The sequence below is a fragment of the Heptranchias perlo genome, chromosome 40 (assembly GCF_035084215.1).
Source record: "Heptranchias perlo isolate sHepPer1 chromosome 40, sHepPer1.hap1, whole genome shotgun sequence".
Classification (NCBI taxonomy): domain Eukaryota; kingdom Metazoa; phylum Chordata; class Chondrichthyes; order Hexanchiformes; family Hexanchidae; genus Heptranchias; species Heptranchias perlo.
The window spans coordinates 17,238,119-17,253,231 of record NC_090364.1 but is presented as its reverse complement, the minus strand read 5'-3'; the positions used below and the strand labels follow the sequence as shown (position 1 = coordinate 17,253,231).

The 15,113-nt window shown below is 43.3% G+C and overlaps 1 protein-coding gene across 1 annotated transcript in view; it reads left to right on the top strand.

The window, feature by feature from the left end:
• The window catches only part of dmc1 (DNA meiotic recombinase 1), an 85,348-nt gene extending 71,289 nt beyond the window's left edge, over positions 1-14,059 (top strand). The window contains exons 12-13 of the mRNA XM_067974225.1: positions 4,180-4,296; positions 13,970-14,059. Coding sequence (XP_067830326.1) covers positions 4,180-4,296; positions 13,970-14,039 — 187 coding nt within the window. The 3' untranslated portion in view covers positions 14,040-14,059. The remainder of the gene's footprint in view (positions 1-4,179; positions 4,297-13,969) is intronic.
• Positions 14,060-15,113: the final 1,054 nt, after the last annotated feature.

The following is a 15,113-nucleotide window of genomic DNA, read 5'->3' as shown; positions in this document are numbered from 1 at the left end:
CATCCACGTAGTTGATTTTTACATATGCAATCAAAACTTTAAGGAAATCCATTACTATAGAGGTTACAGATTAACCTGGAGAGTATATCTACTTGTGTCACTTGCTGGCTATGCACAAACCATAAGGATTATTTTTTTTTGCATGCGCATCTAAAAGCTATCTATAAATGCCACCTGGAGCACTCTGCATGCTGTGTTAAAGCATTATTGCCTGGATTTGTCTGCTGAAGAGAACAGGCACTTTGGTGGGGTGACCCTTTAAGCTGACCTGAAGACATCTTCTGGTAGTTTGTCCTACCCTGATGTATTTCCTATTTGTATGTGGGGTATCGCAGGGATCGGTGCTTGGGCCTCAGCTATTCACAATCTATATCAATGATTTGGATGAGGGGACCAAATGTAATATTTCCAAGTTTGCTGATGACACAAAACTAGGTGAGAATGTGAGTTGTGAGGAGGATGCAAAGAGACTTCAAGGGGATATGGACAGGTTATGTGAGTGGGCAAGAACATGGCAGATGGAATCCGAAACTAGGATCCTAAATCTAAACAAAGGAAACTACGAAGGTATGAGGACTGAGTTGGCTATGATAGATTGGGACGCTTCATTAAAAGGCATGACGGTGGATAGGCAATGGCTAACATTTAAGGAACGAATGCATGAATTGGAACAATTATATATTCCTTTCTGGCGCAAAAACACAAAAGCAAAAGCGGCCCAACCATGGCTAACAAAAGAAATTAAGGATAGTATTAGATCCAAAGAGGAGTCATATAAAGTTGCCAGAAAAAGTAGCAAGCCTGAGGATTGGGAGCAGTTTAGAATTCAGCAAAAAAGGATCAAGAGATTGATTAAGAGGGGAAAAATAGAGTATGAGACTAAACTTGCAAGGAACATAAAAGTGAACTGTAAAAGCTTCTACAAGTATGTAAAAAGAAAAAGATTAGTGAAGACTAATGTCAGAAACGGAAGAATTTATAATGGGGAACAAGGAAATGGCAGAGCAATTAAACAAATACTTTGGTTCTGTCTTCATGGAAGAGGACACATAACTTCCCAGAAATGCTAGGGAACCATGGGAATAGTGAGAAGGAGGAATTAAAGGAAATTAGTATCAGTAAAAAAAAAGTGCTGGAGAAGTTAATGGGACTGAAAACTGATCAGTCCCCAGGGCCTGATAATCTGCATCCCAGAGTACTAAAAGAGGTAGCCATGGAAATAGTGGATGTATTAGTTTGTCATCTTCCAAAATTCTAGAGATTATGGAACAGTTCCTGCAGATTGGCAAATGTAACCCCACTATTTAAAAAAGGAGGGAGAGAGAAAACAGGGAACTACAGACCGGTTAGCCTAACATCAGTAGTAGGGAAAATGCTAGAGTCCATTATAAAGGATGTGATAAAAGGACACTTAGTAAATATCAACGGGATTAGACAAAGTCAACATGGATTTATGAAAGGGAAATCATGTTTGACAAACCTGGAGTTTTTTGAGGATGTAACTTGGTAAAATAGATAAGGGAGAACCAGTGGATGTGGTTTATTTGGATTTTCAGAAGGCCTTTGATAAAGTCCGACATAAAAGGTTAGTGTGCAAAATTAAAGCACATGGGATTGGTGTTAATATACTGGCATGGATTGAAAATTGGTTAACAGACAGGAAACAGAGAGTAGGAATAAATGGGTCTTTTTCGGGGTGGCAGGCAGTGACTTGGGTACCGCAAGGATTAGTGCTTGGGCTCCAGCTATTCACAATATATATCAATGATTTGGATGAGGGAACCAAATGTAATATTTCCAAGTTTGTTGACGACACAAAACTAGGTGGGATCGTGAGTTGTGAGGAGGATGCAAAGAGGCTTCAAGGCGATTTAGACAAGTTGAGTGAGTGGGCAAATACATAGCAGATGCAGTATAACGTGGATAAATGTGGAGTTATCCACTTCAGAAGGAAAAACAGAAAGGCAGCGTATTATTTAAATGGTGATAGATTGGGAAATGTTGATGTACAAAGGGACCTGGGTGTCCTTGTACACCAGTCACTGAAAGGAAACATGCAGGTGCAGCAAGTAGTTAGGAAGGCAAATGGTATGTTGGCCTTCATTGCAAGAGGATTTGAGTACAGGAGCAAGGATGTCTTACTGCAGTTATAAAGAGCCATGGTGAGACCACACCCTGCAGTATTGTGTGCAGTTTTGGTCTCCTTACCTAAGAAAGGATATACTTGCCACAGAGGGAGTGCAGCGAAGGTTCACCAGACTGATTCCTGGGATGGCAGGACTGTCGTATGAGGAGAGATTGGGTCGACTCGGCCTGTATTCACTCGAGTTTAGAAGAATGAAAGGGGATCTCATTGAAACCTATAAAATTCTGACAGGGCTAGACAAACTGGATGCAGGGAGGATGTTTCCCCTGGCTGGGGGGGTCCAGAACGAGGGGTCACAGTCGCAAGATACAGGGTAGGACATTTAGGACGGTCTTGAGCAGAAATTTCTTCACTCAGAGGATGGTGAACCTGTGGAATTCTCTACCACAGAAGGCTGTGGAGGCGAAGTCACTGAATATATTTAAGAAGGAGCTGGATCGATTTCTAGACACAAAAGGCATCAAAGGGTATTGGGAGAGAGCGGGAATATGATATTGAGATAGAGGATCAGCCATGATCATATCGAATGGCGGAGCAGGCTCGAAAGGCCGAATGGCCTACTCCTGTTCCTATTTTCTATATTCCTATGGAATATAATGTGGAAAAACAGAAATGCAGAGTATTTTTTAAATGGTGAGAGATTGGAAAATGTTGATGTTCAAAGGGACCTGGGTGTCCTTGTACATAAGTCACTGAAAGCTAACATGCAGGTGCAGCAAGCAATTAGGAAGGCAAATGGTATGTTGGCCTTTATTTCAAGAGGATTTTAGTACAGGAGTAAAGATGTCTTACCGCAATTATATAGGGCCTTGGTGAGACCGCACCTGGAGTATTGTGAACAATTTTGGTCTCCTTACCTAAGAAAAGATATACTTGCCATAGAGGTAGTGCAATGAAGATTCACCAGACTGATTCCTGGGATAGCGGGATTGTCGTATGAGGAGAGATTGAGTATACTAGACTTGTATTCTCTAGAGTTCAGAAGAATGAGAGGTGATCTCATTGAAACATATAAAATTCTTACAAGGCTCGACAGGGTAGATGCAGGGAGGATGTTTCCCCTGGCTGGGGAGTCTCGAACCAAGGGTCACGGTCTCAGAATAAGGGGTAGGCTGTTTCGGACTGAGAGGAGAAATTTCGTCACTCGGGGTGGTGAATCTTTGGAATTCTCTACCCCAGAGGGCTGTGGAGGCTCAATCATTGAGTACATTCAAAACAGAGATCGATAGATTTCTAGATAGTAAAGGCATCAAGGGATATGGGAATGGCTTGAGGGGCCGTATGGCCTACTCGTGCTCCTATTATGAGGTAGAACAAAACATGGTAGGTTACTTACCATAGATAGACTCTCATTCTCTCAAAGAACATCATCCTCCATATAAAGCTCCCTTCCGCCAAACCACTTGCCTCTGTTTCTAACCAAACATGGCTTGGTATTATGGCTTAAACTATGCTTTCTGTACATAAAAAAAAGTTGTTACACTTTTATAGCTATCAACATTTTATACTTCACCATATAATCCATCCTAAAAAAAAAACTGAGTAACTACAGCAAAGCAGACAAAGCCTCAAAAAGCTGATAGTTCAGCAACTGTCATGGTTATTAGCCTTTGACATTTAAGGATCAACCTCCAAGTTAGACGGAGTTAACAGAACTAGGGTAGTTCATCTGAGGGCAAGTGGCTTTTACTGATTTTACCCTTGCAGGTGGAGCGATTTTCTATTTGTGGAGATTGAACTTCACTCAAAGAATGAGGAAATCTTGACCTGTAATCAGCAATCTTAAGATTCTAAATCTTTATACTGTTTTCCAGTTTTACAAATGTTTTGACAGTAACAATACTTCAACCTATTGCAATGGATACTGATTAAAAACTTGCAGGAGTGTGGCACTGAGCACCAGCAGCAGTGGAGATTGTGTCCATGTTTGTTGCATTCACTAGCTCACATTTTGTGGTGGTTTCACAGCTTGGTTACACAACAGTGTTTTATCTCCTGTTCTAATTGATTTTGTTCTTTGATGTCTTGTCAAGTTTCCAGGCAGATCCAAAAAAACCGATTGGTGGTCACATTCTGGCTCATGCATCTACTACGAGGATTAGCCTGCGGAAAGGGCGGGGTGAACTGCGCATTGCAAAAATCTATGATAGGTAAAGTGACTTTTCACCAAGAACACTCGGTGCATGTACAGCCCACTACAAGCTTCATATTCACTACATATATAAGAACATAAGAACATAAGAAATTGGAGCAGGAGTAGGCCAATCGGCCCCTCGAGCCTGCTCCGCCATTCAATAAGATCATGGCTGATCTGATCCCAACCACAAATCTAAAGAACACAAGAAGTCGGAGCAGGACCCGGCCACATAGCCCCTGGGCCCTCTCCGCCACCCACAGGGCATTGACCGATCCGAACTCAGCTTCATGTCCAATTTCCTGCCCGCTCCCCATAACCCCTAATTCCCTTTACTTCTAGGAAACTGTCTATTTCTGTTTTAAATTTATCTAATGATGTAGCTTCCACAGCTTCCTGGGGCAGCAAATTCCACAGACCGACCACCCTCTGAGTGAAGAAGTTTCTCCTCATCTCAGTTTTGAAAGAGCAGCCCCTTATTCTAAGATTATGCCCCCTAGTTCTAGTTTCACCCATCTTTGGGAACATCCTTACTGCATCCACCCGATCAAGACCCTTCACAATCTTATATGTTTCAATAAGATCGCCTCTCATTCTTCTGAACTCCAATGAGTAGAGTCCCAATCTACTCAACCTCTCCTCATATGTCCGCCCCCTCATCCCCGGGATTAACCGAGTGAACCTTCTTTGTACTGCCTCGAGAGCAAGTATGTCTTTTCTTAAGTGTGGAGACCAAAACTGTATGCAGTATTCCAGGTGCGGTCTCACCAATACCTTATATAACTGCAGCAATACCTCCTTGTTTTTATATTCTATCCCCCTAGCAATAAAAGCCAACATTCCGTTGGCTTTCTTGATCACCTGCTGCACCTGCATACCAACTTTTTGATTTTCTTGCACTAGGACCCCCAGATCCCTTTGTACTGCAGTACTTTCCAGTCTCTCGCCATTAAGAAAATAACTTGCTCTCTGATTTTTCCTGCCAAAGTGCATAACCTCACATTTTCCAATATTATATTGCATCTGCCAAGTCTCCGCCCACTCACCCAGCCTGTCTATATCCCCTTGCAGGTTTTTTATGTCCTCCTCACTCTCTACTTTCCCTCCCATCTTTGTATCATCTGCAAATTTTGATATGTTGCACTCGGTCCCCTCCTCCAAATCGTTAATATAGATTGTAAAGAGTTGGGGACCCAGCACCGACCCCTGTGGAACACCACTGGTTACTGGTTGCCAGTCCGAAAATGAACCATTTATCCCAACTCTCTGCTTCCTGTTTGATAACCAATCCTCCACCCATGCCAGAATATTACCCCCAATCCCGTGATTTTTTATCTTAAGTAATAATCTTTTATGTGGCACCTTGTCGAATGCCTTCTGGAAGTCTAAATACACTACGTCCACTGGTTCCCCTTTATCCACCCTATACGTTATATCCTCGAAGAACTCAAGCAAATTTGTCAGACATGACTTCCCCTTCATAAAGCCATGCTGACTTTGTCCTATTAAATTATGCTTATCTAAATGTTCCGTTACTGTCTCCTTAATAATAGACTCCAAAATTTTACCCACCACAGATGTTAAGCTAACTGGCCTATAATTTCCAGCCTTCTGCCTACTACCCTTTTTAAATAACGGTGTTACATTAGCAGTTTTCCAATCTGCCGGGACCTCTCCTGAGTCCAGGGAATTTTGGAAAACTATCACCAAAGCATCCACAATCCCTACTGCCACTTCCCTCAAGACCCTAGGATGGAAGCCATCAGGTCCAGGGGATTTATCCGCCTTGAGTCCCATTATTTTACTGAGTACCATCTCTTGAGTGATTTTAATCGTATTTAGCTCCTCCCCCCCGAGAGTCCCCTGTTTGTCCAGTGTTGGGATATTCTTAGTGTCCTCTACTGTAAAGACTGAAACAAAATATTTGTTCAGCATTTTTGCCATCTCCATGTTTCCCACCATTAATTTCCCGGTCTCATCCTCTAAGGGACCTACGTTTGCCTTAGCCACCCTTTTTCTTTTTATATAACTATAGAAACTCTTGCTATCTGTTTTTATATTTTTTGCTAATTTCTTTTCATAATCTAACTTCCCTTTCTTAATCAATCCTTTAGTTACTTTTTGCTGTCTTTTGAAGAATTCCCAATCTTCTATCCTCCCACTAAGTTTGGCTACCTTATATGTCCTTGTTTTTAGTCGGATACTATCCTTGATTTCTTTACTTAGCCACGGGTGGCTGTCATTTCTTTTACACCCTTTTTTCCTCAGTGGAATATATTTATTTTGAAAGTTGTAAAATAACTCCCTAAATGAACACCACTGCTCATGTACCGTCTTACCCTTTAATCTATTTTCCCAGTCCACTTTAATCAATTCCGCTCTCATACCATCATAGTCTCCTTTATTCAAGCTCAGTACGCTTGTTTGAGAATCAACCTTCTCACCCTCTAATTGGATATGGAATTCAACCATGTTGTGGTCGCTCGTTCCAAGGGGATCCTTAACTAGGACATTATTAATTAATCCTGACTCATTACACAGGACCAGGTCCAAGGTTGCCTGCCCCCTTGTAGGATCAGTTACATACTGCTCAAGAAATCCATCCCTGATGCACTCAATGAACTCGTCCTCAAGGCTGCTCTGCCCAATTTGATTTGTCCAGTTAATATGATAATTAAAATCCCCCATAATTATGGCTGTTCCCTTATTACATGCCCCGACTATCTCCTGATTAATACTTCTTCCAGCAGAGTTGCAACTATTAGGAGGCCTATATACTACGCCCACTAATGTTTTTTTTCCCTTATTATTCCTTATCTCCACCCAAACTGTTTCATTATCTTGATGCTTTGTCCCAATATCATTTCTCTGTATTACAGTGATTCCTTCCTTTATTAACATAGCCACCCCACCTCCCCTTCCTTCCTGCCTGTCCTTCCTGATTGTTAAATACCCTGGCATATTTAATTCCCAGTCGTTGTCACCCTGCAGCCATGTTTCTGTAATGGCCACAAGATCATACCCATACGTAGTTATTTGTGCCGTTAACTCGTCCATTTTATTACGAATGCTACGTGCATTCAGATAAAGAACTTTCAAATCTGTTTTGTGACGCTTAGTTCCTGCTTTTTCCTTTTTTAACACTTTACCTATTACTCCATACCTTCTGTCCCTTCCTGTTACGCTTTCCTCTCTCTCCCTGCTCAGGTTCCCAACCCCCTGCCACTTTAGTTTAAACCCTCCCCAACAGCACTAGCAAACACTCCTCCTAGGACAGCGGTCCCGGCCCTGCCCAGGTGCAGACCGTCCGGTTTGTACTGGTCCCACCTCCCCCAGAACCGTTTCCAGTGTCCCAGGAATTTGAATCCCTCCCCCTTGCACCATTCCTCTAGCCACGTATTCATTTGAAATATCCTCCTATTTCTACTCTGACTAGCACGTGGCACTGGCAGCAATCCTGAGATTACTACCTTTGAGGTCCTATTTTTTAATTTACCTCCTAACTCCCTATATTCTGCTTTTAGGACCTCATCCCCTTTTTTACCTATATCGTTGGTGCCTATGTGCACCACGACAGCTGGCTGTTCGCCCTCCCCCTCCAAAATGTTCTGTAGCCGCTCCGAGACATCCTTGATCCTTGCACCAGGGAGGCAACACACCATCCTGGAGTCTCGGTTGCGGCCGCAGAAACGCCTGTCTATTCCCCTTACAATTGAGTCCCCTATCACTATAGCTCTGCCACTCTTTTTCCTCCCAGCCTGTGCAGCAGAGCTACCCGTGGTGCCAGGAAGTTGGCTGCTGCTGCCTTCCCCTGATAAGTCATCCCCCCCAACAGCATCCAAAGTGGCATATCTGTTTGAGAGGGGGATGGACACAGGGGACCCCTGCACTACCTGCCTGCATCTCTTACTCTTCCTGGTGGTCACCCATTCACTTCCTGCCTGTACTGCCTTTACCTGCGGTGTGACCAACTCGCTAAACGTGCTATCCACGAGTTTCTCTGCATCGCGGATGCTCCACAGTGAGTCCACCCGCAGCTCGAGCTCCGAGATACGATCGGTCAGTAGCTGCAGGTGGACACACTTCCCGCACACATGGTCGGCAGGGACACTGGTAGTGTCCATGACTTCCCACATCTTGCAGGAGGAGCATATCACGGGTGCGAGGTCTGCTGCCATGACTTGCCTTAGCTGAGTTACCCCTTTTAAATTACGTTGAAATTAGAAAATGTTAACTCTACCAGGGACCTAGGTTCACTAAAAAAAAAAACACTATCTGCTATAAAACCTGCAGATCTTCCCTTTCTTATTACTTTACTTACAGTAAAATGGTAGAAATACTCACCTGAACCTACTCACCAATCAGCTGCCTCCCCTGTGCCGCATCACTTTCTGACTGGTGACGTCACCCCGAACTGCCGCTGGTCTCAGAGTCTCGCTCTCAGAGTAAGCTCTGGTCTCGCTCTCTCCACACTGTTTATATCCCCGCTCTGGTCTCACTCTCTCCCGCCGCTCACCGCTCTCAGGTCCACTACCGCTCTGCAGGAAAAGCAAGGCAAAGCAGCACCTCCTTCCCCCACTTCACCTAACTCCCACACGTACCGAACTCTCAGCACACTGTGTAATATCTGCTGTCAGCAGACACACTCTCAACCATATACAGTTGAGAGATTTGGTTGTAAGTAGGTGAAATTATTTATCATCACTCAGATATACCCTGAAACTATAACTATCACGGTCTCTGAGAGTATGTAGATTTGCAAAACTTGGGCAGCAAATAATGCTACATGCAGTGAGTGCAAACATTTGTGGGAAGTTGCACCATTTTAAATTACCTGCTGTAATAATAATCTATTCTGCACTAATAATGTGGTTCATTCAAAAACATGCTCTTTATAAAGAATTAGTGAGGACAGAAGAAATGTTAGGATCAGAAAAAGGCCATTGACCCAACAAGCTCATCTGTTTTCCACATATTGACCCTGCCTTCAGATTTAATAGAGCCTTTCACCTGTTATGTGAATGTGTCATGGTAACATAAACATGATAGTGGGAAAATGTTGCTTTAATTGGCATTTTCTTGATTTCTCTTCAAGAGAAGAAAAGTATGACTCCAATGTCATTAGTGCCCCTCCCAAAATCAAGACTGCACTTAGTGCAGAGTTCACTAAACCACCTAATCAGGGCACCCGAGCCCAGCAATCCCATGGCGCTGTAAGTGCAGCGGGGCAGAACTTCTACCTGCCATCTTCATTCGGCAGTGACCTCGTCCTATATCCTAGGAACGGGATCATTTAAATAACAGGGCCAGGTGGCTACACCTGTCGTGCCACAGTGGGGGCATTTACCCCACAGAGGCAGCAGCACTGACAGCGCTTATCTCCATGGCAGCTGATTCTTTTGGGATTGATTGCCGTTTTCCTTTTCTACTTTGGTTCAGAATTGAACCTATGCCTGCTGTCAGCAGACACACTCTCAAAATGCTGGCTTGACATGAACGGGCCAGGCAGAGGAACCACCCACACTCGATCGGGATGTCTTGGGCAGTGTAAATGGGGAAGAAAGCCAGTGGATCTGAATTCCACCCCAAATTGTAGCCCCACTCATGCCAAACTCTGCCACAATTCCATCCCCCAGGGAGTGGAATTTCAAGGTTCCTGGATTTAAAGCCGAGTAATGCCACTTTGTTGTTAATTTAACTTGATGACCTGATAGCGGCATTCAGGATTACAATGTGTTATGATAAGTTAATTCGTGATAAATTGATTCCACTGGTTGACAAGGATACCAATTTAACATAATCACAAACAGAATTAAAGCACAGGCTAGAAAATGTTTTTTTAAAAAGAGCACAGTAGGAACACTGAATAATCTGTCACAAACCATTGTTGAAGCAGAGTCTGGAAATTCTTTCAAAAGGAAATTAATTATTTGAAAAAATAAAGCCCTATAAATTCGGTCACATTGCGCCCGTTTTTTCAGCCTGCTAAGCCCCCATTATGGCGGGCAGAAGCGTGCTCCCATTTACGATCTTTAAGAGCGCCGCCTGGCATTTTGGGAAAGGATAAAAAGGCGTCCTTTACCCACTCCTGAAGCAGGCGTTAGGTTTAGGTCCCTTATTTACATTTGTAAAGGGCCTAACACCTGTTCGAGGCGCCCACCAAGACTGGTTTGCCCCAGCTGCACTTGGTAAAGCCAGATCTTGGGACCGCCTGTGACCCACAAGGTAAATTTTTCTTACTTATTTGAATGTGGAGCCTGGAGGAGCAGAAGTGCTCCTCCTGACCCCACATCTAACTAGAGCTTGCCGATGCCCCCGGCTCCAACCACCTGCCCTCCCAGCCTCCTATTCCCCCCACGCCCCACTAGCCTCCCATTCCACCCCCCCCCCCCAAGCTTCCTATCCCCCTTCTTCCCCTCCAACCCCCTTTCTACCGCACCTCCATCCGAGTGTTTGATCTTCACTCACTGACTTCCTTAAGACAGTGGGAGTTATAGCTACAGTTCTGCAGCTCAGTGTGAAATGTATTGCAGTATTCTTTAGACGGGGGGTTGTGAGGCTACATACGAAATTTAAAATCCAATTATACACCTGCAATTCCGGAACAAGCACAACAATGCCGGAAGGAGCGCTCAATAATTTTGCGGATGACACCAAATTGGAGGATACAGTTAATGCTGAGGAAGACTACAACAAAATACAAGAAGACATTAATAAACTTGTAGAATGGACATGTAAATCGCAAAAGCATTTTGGTAGGAGGAATAATGAGGCCACATACTTCTTTAGAAAATAAGAGTCTGAATGGGGAGCAAAGGATCATGAGGTACACATTCACAAATCATTAAAAGTAGCGACACAAGTTAACAAGGCCATAAAAATGCAAACAAAGCACTGGGGTACATTTCTACAGGAATAGAATTGAAAAACAGGGAAGCTATGTTAAACTTGTATAGAAACTTGGTTCAACCATACTTCCAGTACTGTGCACAGTTCTGGTCTCCATATTACAAAAAGGATATAGAGGCACTGGAGAAGGTGCAAAAAAGAGCTACAAGGATGATACCAGAACTGAGAGTTTATAACTACCAGGAAAGACTGAACAGGCTGGGACTCTTTTCTCAAGAAAAGAGAAGGCTGAGGGGTGACTGAATAACGGTCTTTAAAATTATGAAGGGATTTGATAGGATAGACGTAGAGAAGATGTTTCCACTTGTGGGGGAGTCCAAAACTAGGGGCCATAAATATAAGATAGTCACCGATAAATCTAATAAAGAATTCAGGAGAAACTTCTTTACCCAAAGAGTGGTCAGAATGTGGAACTTGCTATCACAAGGAGTAGTTGAGATTAATAGCATAGATAATAGCCTTTAAGGGGAAGCTAAATAAGTGCATGAGGGAGAAAGGAATAGAAGGTTAGCAGTTAGGGTTAGATGAAGAGGGGTGGTAGGAAGTTCATGTGGAACATAAACACTGGCACAGACCACTTGGTCACAGTAAAAGAGGAGGTAGTTGAGATACTGGATGGGCTAATAATTGATAAAGAGGAGGTACTAGAAAGGCTAGCTGTACTTAAAGTAGATATGTCACCAGGTCCGGATGAGATGCATCCTAGGTTGCTGAGGGAAGTAAAGTTGGAATTGCGGAGGTACTGGCCATAATCTTCCAATCATCCTTAGGACTGGAGAATTGCAAATGTTACACCCTTGTTCAAAAAAAGATGCAAGGATAAACCCAGCAACTACAGGCCAGTCAGTTTAACCTCGGTAGTGGGTAAACTTTTAGAAACGATAATCTGGGACAAAGTTTATAGTCACTTGGACAAGTGTGGATTAGTAAAGGAAAGCCAGCACGGATTTGTTATTGGCAAATTGTGTTTAACTAATTTGATTGAGTTTTTTGATGAAGTAACAGAGAGGGCTGATGAGGACAATGTGGTTGATGTATATATGGGCTTCCAGAAGGCTTTTGATAAATAGGCTTGTCAGCAAAGTTGAAGCCCATGGAATAAAAGGGGCGATGGCAGCATGGATATGAAATTGGCTAAGACAGGAAACAGAGAGTCGTGGTGACTGGTTGTTTTTCGGACTGGAGGAAGGTATACAGTGGTGTTTCGCAGGGGTCGGTACCAGGTCCACTGCTTTTCTTGATGTATATTAATGATTTGGGTATTTTTTTTTATTCGTTCATGGGATGTGGGCATCGCTGGCAAGGCCAGCATTTATTGCCCATCCCTAATTGCCCTTGAGAAGGTGGTGGTGAGCCACCTTCTTGAACCGCTGCAGTCCGTGTGGTGAAGGTTCTCCCACAGCGCTGTTAGGAAGGGAGTTCCAGGATTTTGACCCAGCGACGATGAAGGAACGGCGATATATTTCCAAGTCGGGTTGGTGTGTGACTTGGAGGGGAACGTGCAGGTGGTGTTGTTCCCATGTGCCTGTTGCCCTTGTCCTTCTAGGTGGTAGAGGTCGCGGGTTTGGGAGGTGCTGTCGAAGAAGCCTAGGCGAGTTGCTGCAGTGCATCCTATGGATGGTACACACTGCAGCCACAGTGCGCCGGTGGTGAAGGGAGTGAATGTTTAGGGTGGTGGATGGGGTGCCACTCAAGCGGGCTGCTTTGTCCTGGATGGTGTTGAGCTTCTTGAGTCTTGTTGGAGCTGCACTCATCCAGGCACAAGTTTGACAATACGGCACAATTTCAAAATTTGCAGATGACACAAAACTTGGAAGTGTAATGAACAATGAGGAGGATGGTGATAGACTTCAAGAGGACATACAGGCCGGTGGAATGGGTGGACACGTGGCAGATGAAATTTAACGCAGAGAAGTGCAAAGTGATACATTTTGCTAGGAAGAACGAGGAGAGGCAATATAAACTAACAGGTACAATTCTAAAAGACGGTTCAGGAATAGTGACCTGTGGTATATGTGCACAGGTCGTTAAAGGTGGCAGGGCAGGTTGAGGATGTGGTTAAAGCATACGGGATCCTGGGCTTTATAAATAGAGGCATAGAGTACAAAAGCAAGGAGGTTATGATGAACCTTTATAAAACACTGGTTCAGCCACAACTGGAATATTGTGACCAATTCTGGGCACCGCACTTTAGGAAAGATGTGACGACCTTAGAAAGGATGCAGAAAGAATTTACTAGAATAGTTCTAGGATAAGGGACTTCAGTTACGTGGATAGACTGGAAAAGCTGGGGTTGTTCTTAGGGCAGAGAAGGTTGGGAGGAGATTTGATAGAGGTGTTCAAAATCATGAAGGGTCCAGACAGAGTAGATAGAAGGAAACTGTTCCCATTGGTGGTACGGTTTGGAACCTTAGTACACAGATCTAAGGCGATTGGCAAAAGAACCAAAGGCGACATGAGGAAAAACATTTTTATGCAGCAAGTGGTTATGATCTGGAATGCACTGCCTGAAAGAGTGGTGGAGGCAGATTCAATCATGGCTTTCAAAAGGAAATTGGATAAGTACTTGAAGGGAAAAAAATTTGCAGTGCTACGGGAAAAGGGCGGTGAGTGGTACTAGCAAGATTGCTCTTGCAGAGAGCTGGCATTGGCTCGATGGGCTAAATGGCATCCTTTTGTGCTGTAACCATTCTATTAATGGCCTGATTCTGTGCTGTAAAATCTATGTAATAAAAGGTGCCTTGTCTTTAACATCAAAGATTTTTTTCCTTTGCTCTCAGCCCAGAGTTACCAGAGAATGAAGCCACATTCGCCATCACTGCTGGAGGAATTAGCGATGCAAAGGAGTGAGACATCCAGAACTGAGATGAGCAGGAGTTTTGAACTTTCCAGAGTATTTATTATGAGAGTTGTTTTAGAAATGCGGTTCAGAAGTTCCTGTTTATTCATTAGATTGTTGAAAATTAAAAGATTAAAGATGGGTTGGAGGGAAAGATTGTTGTGAGATAAGTGGGCATTCTGTGTAACAATTTATGTTATGATATCCTGCCAATGTTCACCTAGGCTCACACAAAATATGTGAGGTACCTAGGGTTCCCAACGCCCGTGGAACTGAACCCCAGTGATAGAGGACATGAGAAAATGGGAAAAAAATATTATACTGGTCAATCTCTTGTGGCGTTGCACACGCTGAGTCAAGACCAAGAGTAGTCTTTGAGTTCAGTCAGGTTAGAGGACGGGGGTTTATGGACCAGGGCATGCAGATGGAATTCAGTGCCCATTTTAAAGTCATATCTTCTGTCCTTATTTTTATATTATACACTTTGATTTGATATAATTTATAGCTAAATAGTAAAACTTAATGGCACTTTGGGAAGCGGAGAAGTAGAGTTGGTTGCAGTGCAGGAGTTTCTCTGCAGTATAGGCTGAGGAAACTGAGGCACTACAGGGCCACCACTGGAGAGAGGGTGCATTTACAGCTTGACAGGCTTACAAAGGCAGTTTCCATTCTTTGTCGACAAAGCAATAAAAGATTAATATATTATTGATTTATAGATATAGATAAAAATATTTGTAATATATAAAATAGACTTGTTTGATTTTGATAAAATAGTCTTGTTTGATAATGCTCCTGTGAAGCACCTTGGGACTTTTCACTACGTTAAAGGCGTGATATGATGCAAGTTGTTGTTGTGTATAGCACACATTTCCTGTAAGTGTCACAGTTACTTCCTTTAAAACTTTCCCCATCACAAGCTCAGTATCACTGCCTGTAATGCAGTGGGAAATCCGCTAGTATTATATGTGTAATATATATATTACGTAAACCTGCACTTGCTGCAAAATTGAGTCTTTCGGTTGGCTGTTATACACTCCCTCAATGTCATAAACCTACTCAGTATGCCAAGCAAATAATAGATATGC